Here is an 11,721-nt window from a genome sequence, read left to right as displayed (position 1 = left end):
GGTGAAGGGATGGACATATCTGTTTAAGCGTTTGTCTTGGTAAACCTACATAATATGGTGCGGTTTTCGCGGTAGGTTTAAGGTAAGTTTTATGGCTCCAAGGCCAGATTCAGCTGTCCCTGTGAAAGATGCGGTCGTTCCAGCGCGTGATTTCAGGAATTTGGGATCACCATACTTTTATTTGACACAACATACAGTGGTTAATTACATCGCATGATAGTAACTGAGCAAGAGAAACCTTTACGGTATCTTCCATGTATTTGACATTTACAAACAACATCAATAATAAAAGAGACGTGAAATGAATTCGCAGTTGCTGTATAATTGAATCACGCCACTGAAAATTTCTGCCGGACCGGGACCCGAACGTCGATTTCCCGCTTTAACCGCTTTTTTATTTGTTACTTTTTAAACATTTCCAGGCTGGCCAGCTCTTCAGCCTTCGTCATTAATCCGCGAGGATGCTATGATCCGGCAGACTCGTCTTCCCTATAGCCCAGAAGCGGCGCATTAACACTTTGGCTATCCATGCATGACTTATGACCAGACTCAAACTTTCATAAGTCGTCATTCATGCGTCACAACAACGGAGTAGTGTGATGCTATATTGCGTCGTTCTAATAAAAAACATAGGCACTGGAATATAGTAATAATAAAAGAGTCTACGCAGCACCATGAATATAACCGAAGGTTTACTTTCCATTGCGTTAACCTTTAACTGCTGAGGTGCGGAGACCGCGCATATGTTGCATAACGTAATTGTAGCACTTTCCCGCACTCAGTTTCCCCCCGCCCTTTCAGTAGTTTCTGAATCGCATAGTTGTGAGTGAACCAGCTGTTCCCTAGATAGCCGAGTTAGAATTAATTAAATGTTGACTGCGGTCTTTCAGACCACCCCTAGTGGCAATTTTCTGCTGAATTGTAGATTTGAGTGGTGTAAATGCGTATGTACTGAGCAGCACTCAATTCACCAACCCAACAGAAAGTGGAATATTTCTAAAAATGTTAACATGTGCGTTAGTGTTACCTCAGATGCAACGACGCGCTGTAAACAACAGATTGCCACAGGAACAAAGAGCGACAGTCACCCGAGTTCTTGGACCCCACGCACCCGAACAACAAACACCAGTCCTTGAAGAAGGAGGCAAAAACAGACGAACATGCTACCTCTGCCCACCAAAATTGAAGAGAAAAACGGCTTATACCCGTGACACGTGCAAAAAACCTTATTGTGTACAATGAGCTACATTTCAATTCAAAAAATGATGCTGATGTTGTGCTCTTGCAGTTTTTTTCTACTAAATGATAAAAAATTCTAAAGTATGTATTAAATTACTCAGATTGTCTTATAGTTCACTGTTCCAAAGAATGATTTGTACTATGAACAAATTTTATTGGTTATTTTGATAATATTGTGTCTCTTCTGCCCAGCTTATGTTCGAAATACATTTCATGAAACAAGACAAGGAAAGGTGGCAAAAAATATGTTTTATAAACAAATTAGTATTTCTTCTAGTTGTTTTGCATTTGTTTGAGGTAGTTATAAATGTAAAACTAAATAACACGTCATATTGATGCTTGTACAACACATTCAATACAGCGGTCTCACAGACTGCGCCTCAACGTTAGTGCTACAAGATCGGCATGTCGTCAGTTAAGGGTTATATCCGAGCCTGATTCTATTCAAAAGGTTCAAATGGCTCTAAGCACTGTGGGATTTAACATGTGAGGTCATCAGTCCCCTAGACTTTGAACTGCTTAAACCTAACTAACCCAAGGACATCACACACATCCATGCCCGAGGCAGGATTCGAACCTGCGACCGTAGCAGCAGCGCGGTTCCGGACTGAAGCGTCTAGAACCGCTCGGTCACAGCTGCCGGCGGGATTCTATTCCCATTTCTCTTGCTAGTTTCTTCGTCCACGTTCATATAGCACAAGTGAAGATACGATTTACGGGTGCCCATCGTCGCACCTTGACTGCTGCCTGTAGCAAAAAATTACGACATGAGATACTTCGATGCTAGTCTTTTATTCATACATTGAAGCAAGTGGACAACTTCTTAACAAGACAGTAAATGAAAATAAAAATATGAAACCTTATTACAGAAGATGTCAAAGAACTATGAAGTATGAACTTTGGTAGGAGGAGCGCAAAATGGCGAGGATCGTGAAGTGTATGAATTATGTTTCTAGGTTATGACTATAACGTTACGTTAAATAATTACATTACAGTAAGTTTAATTGTGAGTTTGCCATATACTTGTAGTATCCTTTTGAAGACAATCAACTATGAAAAATGACAATCGCGAGGTGTATGATTTCTTTCAAACCATATACAAAGTTCCCTTATTTAGATGATTGTAAATATTTGAAAGTCCGCCTCATAAATACATCACGCCCCAATTCTAAACTTACCGTGAAATCAGAACTTCAAAATGGTTTTCAATTTGGACCACTTGCAACATTGGATGAAAAGGTTAAAAGTGGCGAACTAATTCATGATGAATATCAAAGAAAAGTTGTTGAAAAGCTGCAGAAAGTTTATAACGACATTGAAAGCTATAGTCCACCCGAAAGTGGCATCTTCAGTAGATTCTTTAAAGGAGCCAAGAGAAAAATTCCTAAAGGTCTCTACATTCATGGAGCAGTTGGTGGAGGAAAAACTATGCTTATGGACATGTTTTACGAATGTTGTAAGGTAAGAAGCCTCAACTTATGCTATCTTTGTTTTCAGATGTATCGCTTTATACAAGTATGACATATCCCCATATTCCCTATACATTCCAGACAGAAGATAAAAGACGTGTTCACTTCAATGCATTTATGTTAGACGTTCATGCAAGAATTCACGAAGTCAAGAAGACAGTGGTGAAGTCATACGATACCACAAAACCGCAGCCATTTGATCCTATTGCCCCTGTTGCTAGAGACCTAAGTAACAAAGCCTGGTTGTTATGCTTTGACGAGTTTCAGGTAAGTCAGTAGTGTAGTGGAGATAACTGTTGGCGCTGCCGTAGGAAGCATGCCAGCATATTAGATTGCAGTACACCAGCAAGAAGTTAAAGCCATTGTTTATGTTTTTTTTTCTTGTGCACACAGTGAATCTGTGAATATAAATAGGCAGGTATTCAGAAACGTTATCTTTTTGAAACACAATTTTGCCTTTTATTGCAGGGAAATTCATCATACTTACTCTGCAAGCCTCTTTGAAATACATGACAGATGGTATATAGCATGGTACCATATGTTTTAAGTTTTCCTCACATTCCAGTTGCTTATGCAGCGTGGGTAGAACCGACTGCTTAAATGCCTCTGTGCATCCTGTAATTAGTCTAAATTTGCCTTAACTGTCTCTGTGGGTGTGATACTTTGGGGGCTGAAGAATTTCTCTAGATACTTCTCTAAATACTGGTCATGGAAATTTTATAAGAAGATTTTGCAGGATGATTTGCACCTATATTCCAGATTTTTCAATATTTCCATGATGCTGTCTCATGATTCAAACAGATTGGACCATTCATGTCACCCTGCTTTATGTACATTTAGTATCCTCCACCAGTAATGTTTAATTTGGGTCCCACACACCGAACATTGCTCTGAGATAGGCAGGGGAATACATGGGATTTGTAAGCAGTCTCGTTTGTAGATTGACTTCATTTTCCCAGTGTTGTGCTAATCAACCAGTCTCCAATCTGTCTCACAGGTGACTGAGCCTATGTGACCCCTCCACTTCTTATTCCTACAAATTATTGCACCCAAGCTGACTAATTCCAATCTTTGGTAATTTACATATTACTCATAGGATACTACATTTCTTTTTTCATTTATAGAAATGCATAATTTTACCGACTGAACATTAAAAGCAAGTTGCCAGTCTTTAAACCATTTGGAAATGTAATAAAGATTTAAGTGAATATTTGTACTGATTTTATCAGACAGTACTTATAACAGCTAACTACTTCATCTGTGGAAAGTCTGAGGTTGCTATTAATATTTCTGACGGGTCAATACTACATGAACAGCGAAGGTCACAACTTCCCTGGGAACACCTGGTGTTCCTTTTCCATATGCTGATCATTCTTCATCTAAGGTAACATATTATGCCCTCCTTTCCAAGAACCCCTCAATCCAATCACAAAGTTTGCTTGATACCCAATACAGCTGTACTTTTGGTAATAAGCAGGTGTAGTTCTGAGACACAAATATTGCATCGTCCTGAATGCCTTGATCCATGACTCTTAGGATGTCACGAGAAAAGCACAGGTTGAGTTTCGCATGATTCATGTTTTTGGAGTTATGACTGATTGGCATGGTGTTTCTGGAGATATAGCTGGTCGGCATAGAGAGAGTCATTTTGTAGAGATACCTCTATATGTTTGAGCTCAGAATATGTTCTACAATATGTCAACAGGTGAATGTCAGGGGGAGAGGATGGTAATTTTGTGGCTCACTTTTGTTACCATTCTTGTGGATAGATGTGTAGGTAGTGGGGAGCGGGCATGGTAATTACAACCATAAATTATCACTCACAGTCCTGTTACTTGTTATGAATACTTTTATTCTTACAGTGTACACACAATGCATGTAGCATAGAGAGCATACTACAGAGAATTGGTCTGGTAAAGATACAGTTGTTCTTTCTGCGGTAGGGCAGCTATATTATTGTATTATTGGAGCAAGGAGGGGGGGGGGGGGGAGCCAGTGGCTCTATGTCCCCACTGGGGCTAGCTGCCGCCCCCTCCCAGCAAGTGTGGAGCATGGTGACACATTTACGTTGTGAGTATTGTCCTACTGGCAATGGCAAGGGCCAACATATCTTAGACTGCCAGGTGCCTGGGCGGCTGTAAAGGGCAGCAAACAGATGATGTCAGTGGTGGAGCCAAAGGGGTGGTGGCAGTGTCCGTTGAGGTGTTGGTGGCTGGTGCTGTGTTGTGTGGTGTTGGTAAGGCTGTCAGTCTGCTGGCAGCAGTATGCGGGCTGTCAGTCATTGTTATGAAGCGCTCCAGGGCTGACAGAAACAGGTAATCATTCAAAGAAAGAGTGAATTTCAGACCTGCTGTGTCACTTGTAGGCGGAACGAGCATGACCTCGAGAACATGCCATAGCCTAACTGTCTGTTGTCAACTTTGGCCATAACCACGAGTAGTGAGTCCTGTGGTGTTACAGAAATGTCTTCTGGTAGCTAGTCTTGCAGATATAGGCCGACTGTAAATTGGCTTCAGGGGCCTGGAGCTGGGGCCAGTGGAGGGCAAACACTGGGTGTGTCCTCTGAAGTCCATGTTGGCTTTAGGCGGTTCAGTGACACTGTTGTCATTTTTCCAATTTGAAAGATATCAAAATTGTTTGGCCCTCATTTCAACACCTTTTACGGGCCACTGTACACAGGGTGGAGGGCGAGTTTGATGACATCAGTCCTGAGCATGACATATGTACAAGATTGGAGGTCCTTGTGCACAGAGGTTGTCGGTTTGGCGTTGTGGGTGTTGGTGGGATGCGGACGTGGCAGGTGTGGTTCCTGACATGTTTCACTAGGTCCGGCAGGTTGACGTCCACGGGGTCAGACTTGAACTGCCAGCCCTTGTTAGTTGTAAGGGACTTTGGGCAGCCAGTGCATGCAATCCAAAGTGTGATGAAAGCTCGGGCGACGCTATCGGCCGAGATATCAGTCAGAGGTGTGGCCTGTCTATGGATGACAAGATATAGTTGTACCTGTTTGAATCTGGGAATGGCCCCACCAGGTCTATGTTGTCAGGTTGGAAATGGCCCTTCAGGATGGGGAATTTCCTGGTGGGCAGTTGGGCATTAGATCCTGTCTAGGCCTGTTGGCATTGGATGCAGGCTATTGTCCACACAGTCCTGTTTAATATTACTCCAAACAAAATGTTCTGTTACGAGTTTCAATGTCAGGCATACTCTGGGTTGACGCAAGCTGTGGAGGAGGTTGAAAACGGTCTTCCTGAAGTTCTGTGGGACGACTGGTCGTTACCTACTATGGGATACATTGCATCAAACTAGTTTGGCTGGGCATGTGATGGTGCACTGCTTGAGCTGGAGACCCGTTGTGTGTACAGACAGCAGGGTTTTAAGGCCTCTGCTAGTTGGTCTAAGACAAGGTGTGCTGATGTGGTGGTGAGTTGTGAGAGGTAGTCAGCCACCAAGTTTTCTGCTCCCCGTACATAGTGGGTGTCCATAGTATATTGTGAAATCAAGTCCACATGGCAGAATTGTTGAGGGGAGATTTTGGCTGGCATCCGCCAGAGGGCGATGGTCTGTGTAGGTAGTAAGCCCTGGATGTCATCTCGAAAGTACTGAACCTAAAAGTCATGGTTGAAAGTTGACCACATTTGCTGGGAGTCAGTAAGTTTCTGTGAGAAAAACCATAGTGGTTTGGTTGCATTGATGACTTCCTGTTGTAGCACCGTCCCAATTGCCTGGTTATTGGCATTGGCCATTATGACCATATGGGCATCCAGCGATGGGAGTGCCACGGTAATGGTCTAAGCGAGCTCAGTTTTGATGTTCTTGAAATCTGCTGGCATATCAGGAGTCCAAGTGAGCTTACATTTGCCTGAGGTGTTCTTGCCGCTGAGTGACTCTGTGAGTAGTAGAAGTGTTTCTGTAGCGTGGGGTGGATGTTGTCGGTAAAATTTAATTACCTCCTAAAAAACAGTGTAACTCTTGATAGTTCGTCGGGAGTGGTAGGTTATGGATTTGGTCTACCTTCTCTGGGGTGGGGCAGATGCCCAAAGCATCAACAAGGTGGCCTATGGATGTAACACATTTTTGCCAGAGTTGGCATTTGTCCTCATTGACTACAACACCATATTCTGCTAGTTTGTTGAATACTGCTTGGAGGTGTTTGTGAGATGATAATTACATCATCCATGTAAAAATAGCAAAAGGGCTTGGTAAAAAATAAGTCGTCATTAACCATAGCCAAGTCTGGGCTGTGTTCTTTTATCCAAAGGGCGTAAAGATGAATTCAAATAAGCCAAATGGTGTAATTATTGCTGTCTTTGGGATGTCTTCCGTGGACACTGGGATCTGCGAATAAGCTCTTTTGCAGTCAAACACACTAAAGATGGTTGCACCAGCCAGTCCGTGGGAGAAGTCCTGAATATTGGGCTTGATTAACTATCAATGATAGTGCATGCATTCAAATGTCTATAGTCCCCGCACAGTTGAGACATTTTATCTTTTTTCATTCTCATAGTAATCGGAGAGGCCCACGCACTGTCTGATAGCTTGATGGTGCGCTCGCATAACAGGTCCTTGGCCACCTTTAGTTTGTGATGCGGTGGGACCGGTGTTGGACCGGGTATAGTATCAATTCTGTGTACAGTTCCATTGTGTACGGTGTTCATCTTTTTAGGGGGTTGATGTGGACTAGCAATGGGAGGCACACTATCCAGTCGTGGAGGCAATATCACTGTTTACATTTGATTCACTCATGATAGCAGTATCACTGTTTTTGCATGCACACTCGCGGGAGTGTTGTCACCAGAAGTAAGAGGCACCTCTGGTTCTGAAGGCCTGGCTGTGTCTCGGACACTTGGCTCTCATTCCTGGTGTGACAACAGCTGTTGCTGTATGATGTACAGTTGTGTTGTGAGCTCGGAGCAGTAGTTGCAGAGGTTTTATTTAGCTGCTCGTGAGCTGGAATGGTGTGGCAGAGGTCAGTATACACACCAGTTATGGATTTAAGCTCCTCAAACAATGCCTGGCACTTAAGCGTGAGGTCCAGTACTGTTTCAGAAGTAGGAGGTGGGGTTGGTGGAGTCTCGTCCGTCGGTAGGTGGTCACTGTTTACTCCACTGATTGGTGTGTGGCTGTCACAATGTAGTAGTAATGGCCTACCCAGATCTGGCAGAAGATTATAATGCCTCAAAAATCTTCACCCATTTCTGGCTCTACAGTGTCAGCCACGAAAAATGTCCATGGGCGAGGGTGTAGTTGTCAGCTGACTGTGATAGAGGCTGTGCCTATCATGGGAATCACTGAATTGTTCACAGTGCGTAATTGTATAGCATATGGCAGTTGTATAGCTGAGGCGGCAGCGTGCTAACGTCGGCGCCTGTGTCAACTGGGAAGTACTCTCTGAGATGGTCATTGTAGACGAAGAACCACGCGCTGTTGGAATATAGATGCAGGCTATAATGAGTGTTGTCATGTTTCATAGCGAGGTGACTTGAAACAGGGGAGCAGCCTGGTGCAGCAGCCTGGTGCACCTGTGTCAGGCCACTCTACTAGTTTGGCTAGCTGTGGGATAGATGACAGCTGCGCACATTGGCACTGAAGCGGGTGTGGAACCAGGAGGGTCGGTGTGGCCGAGTATGCACAGCGTCCTGGCCAGATGAGTTGTTGTGACGGTTAGGCATGGGTTGATAGCTGGGCGTGAATGTAGCAGGTGGTTGTTTACATTCCATTACAAATGCAGTACCTGAGTTCTTCGTGGTATCTGATTGTTGGTGCCTCACTGCAGTGGAGTCTTGCGAGGCTACTGTGGGTGCAGCATGGAAGGGCTTGGCTGAAGTCGGAGCAGCTTGGGCAACTACAGATTGGCCTGGCACTGCGCACTGAGTTCTGCGCGGTGGTCTCCGTGAGCATGGCTGGTGTGCAGGCTGGCCCGAGCTGGCTGTGTAGGCAACCGGTGTTAACATCCGTGCCAGAGCCGATGCGAGTGTTCATCAAGGCATGATGATGCATGAGGGCAAGCATCCAGTCAGCAAGGTGTAACCAGGTTTCCGGTGGTTTGTCCTCACGCATTAGCATGGGCGTCTGTACTTTTTCAGGCAGCTTGAGAAGCCATAGTGACCAGAGAACATGAGCTGGTAAGAAGTTTGTATTGATTCGGAGGTGTTACCTGCGCCATAGTGCTCACGGGATATCATGGCCCAGTGACGTCTCAGTGATCGCTAGGTGGAGTTGTTGTTCAGGTGAACGCAACAGGTGCTGTAGGATGAGTATCTTTGCTGTCTCGTATCTGTCAGTGGTTGGTGTGTGCAATAGCAGGTAACTTTGAAGATCGGTATTAGTTGTGGAGGTGGTTCAAAAGTGCCAAAAACGTGTCGTAGTTGTCTGTGATCCCGGCTGACTGCATCATGCACTTGCAGAGTGCACACCATACTTGAGGAGAATCAACTTGTAGCAGTGGCAGTTGTAACTTTCTGTGTGGCTGGTGGTAATCTGCCTGATGGCGAGGGGCCGGGGCCAGTTTGGGGTTGTCATAATCGTGCAGATTCGTGAACACTGTCTGGTGGCACTGACAGACGTGGCAGCTGGCGTCGCACTGCAGTAGTTGTGGTAGGTGTGTTGCTGATGCAGGTGCCGTGACTGATTATCACGGGATGCGGTGATGGTGTCCCATCTGGTGCGTCGGCTTTGTGGAGGACAGAATCATAGCGGGTTATCGACAAACATGGCACGGTGGATGGGTGGCAGTCGTGGTGGATGGCACATCGGTGTAGGTCACCCAACGCGGCGGCTGTTGTAGGGACTCCTTGTGTTCCCATGGTGTGTGGGTCGTAGTTGCGTTCAGGCATGCTGTTTTGATATGCTGTGGTCGCAAGGTGTGAAAACCCTACGTGGTAGCAGGTAGACATGTTGTGCCTGCTTGTTGAGTGATGTCACGTGGCAAGCGTGGCCCAGAGCACGGTGCAGCTGTTGTCGATGTGACGTTGTCACGATGACGTGACGTGGGTTGCGGCGCGGCAATAACGTGTGATGTACAGTATTGCACAGAACATAAAGTTCAGGCGTAGGCTGTGGAAGAACATGGTCTAGCACAAGAAGGTTGCTTGTAGGATGGATTTGTCTGCAATAACCCGTAAATATCTGTTCTCTGCAGTGAAGGCAGTCGTATATGGCGGCGGTTGTTTGTCAACAATTGCAGTACTCTGGAGGGTGTCCGTAATGTGGTATGTTGCACATGGAATGTCAGTATGCGCTGAGTCATTATAATGAAAATGAGAGTGATGTAGTTCATTAACACTGTCACTGATCAGTATATTAGTAGCACTGGTTAGTGGGGAGGTGGGGACAGCGGCAGGCAGCCATTGTTCACCGTGTATGGTCACTGTTGAAGTAGCACAGTTAATTAAGGGAGTTGCAGGCTTCGTCTCACCATCTTCACTGATAACATCATACTTGATCTGCGATTTAGTGTGTTCATCCATTTGGCAAGAGGTAATAATGCCCTGGTTCAGCAGTTGTTAAAATAATGGGAACACTGTCGACTGCTCGAGAACCACAGTTGCACTGGTTACATCATCTGGGAACCAGGAAGAACACAGAATAGACGCACAAATAAATCATCTGTTGTGATGCCAGGTGATGAAGCACCATTGTGGGGCATATTCTTTGTGGCATGGAGTTTGTATCCCATGGTGATCGGCAGTGTGTCAGTGCGAGTATAACTTGGTATTTTGCGGCACGGTTGAAAAGAAAATAACAGAGTCCCCTCTATAGGTAGTGGGGAATGGATGTGGTAATTATGATGGTAAATAATCACTCGCACTCCCATCATTTACTATGAATACTTTTATTCTCTCAGCGTATACATGATTGTGTAGCATAGAGCGCGTACTATGGAGGACTGATATGGCAAAGATACAGTTGTTCTTGCTGTGGTAGGGCAGCGATATTACTGGGAGGTGGAGCCAGTGGTTCTATGTCCCCACAGATGCGATGCGTGCTTTTTTTCAATTCAGTGGAGCCAGTTTTTTGTTGAGGGCCTCTATAGTAAATTAGGGTTAAAATGGAAGATAACTCAGCTGCTAATTCTGTGTAGAATATGACTGGGATAGTATCAGGCCTTGGTTAATTGTAATGATTTTAAATTGAATTGCAGTGCCATACACAAGACATTACAGAAGCATCTGATTCTATGCGTCTACCATGACACGACACCATCAATATGGCGGAAATGGCTATTCGAGCGCATACGAAATGATGACAGTGACATCACTACCTACACACACTAACACATGGGCCAGAATTGAAAATGACATAATAACATCTCATCCAGAAATAAAATGAAACTAACAGGACAACCATGGAAAATTGGGGGTTAAGATGCGGACAAGCTAGGTATACAACACGAAAAAAAGCACCACAGCATACCAAAATAAATGGTATAAAAATTTTTTAACTACAACATTTCACTACACCAACAAAACTACAGCAATTGGCATTTCCCTTGAGCTATACAACTCAACTGCAGCTATCGATACCAAAAAGCCAACACTTTCAGCTCCTAAAAGTGGAATTGGACATTTACCTTGACCTATATAGCTCAACCGCCACTATTGATACCCAAAACCCAGCGCCTTCAACTCCAAAAAGTGGAACCAAATCTCAATGAGTCAAAAAATCAAATACCCCACATTCACTAGATCAATTAAAACACAACAGACCTACCATAAATATACAACACGCAGAAAATCACAAATAGAATAAACCCAAAACAAAAATGACTTGCCAACAAAAGCCTCTGCTAGTACCACCTATGCTGTCCACACACACACACACACACACACACACACACACACACACACACACGTACTATGATACACTCGCGTGAACTGCACTGTCATATCCATACCCAACAAAAAAGCAATAAAAAATTAGACTTATTTTTACACAAGAAACACCAAACTAATCAGACTTAACAAAAAAAAAAACAAAAAACTACAACAACCACCTTAATAACTTACTGAAA

At 44.3% G+C, this 11,721-nt stretch overlaps 1 protein-coding gene across 1 annotated transcript in view; it reads left to right on the top strand.

Annotated features, from left to right (window-relative positions):
* Positions 1-2,132: 2,132 nt before the first annotated feature.
* Positions 2,133-11,721, top strand: part of LOC126418678 (putative ATPase N2B) — a 110,528-nt gene continuing 100,939 nt past the window's right edge. Inside the window, exons 1-2 of the mRNA XM_050085569.1 lie at positions 2,133-2,700; positions 2,790-2,975. Coding sequence (XP_049941526.1) covers positions 2,299-2,700; positions 2,790-2,975 — 588 coding nt within the window. The 5' untranslated portion in view covers positions 2,133-2,298. The remainder of the gene's footprint in view (positions 2,701-2,789; positions 2,976-11,721) is intronic.

The sequence above is a fragment of the Schistocerca serialis genome, chromosome 9, assembly GCF_023864345.2.
Source record: "Schistocerca serialis cubense isolate TAMUIC-IGC-003099 chromosome 9, iqSchSeri2.2, whole genome shotgun sequence".
Classification (NCBI taxonomy): domain Eukaryota; kingdom Metazoa; phylum Arthropoda; class Insecta; order Orthoptera; family Acrididae; genus Schistocerca; species Schistocerca serialis.
This window is presented reverse-complemented; position numbering and strand designations above follow the sequence as displayed.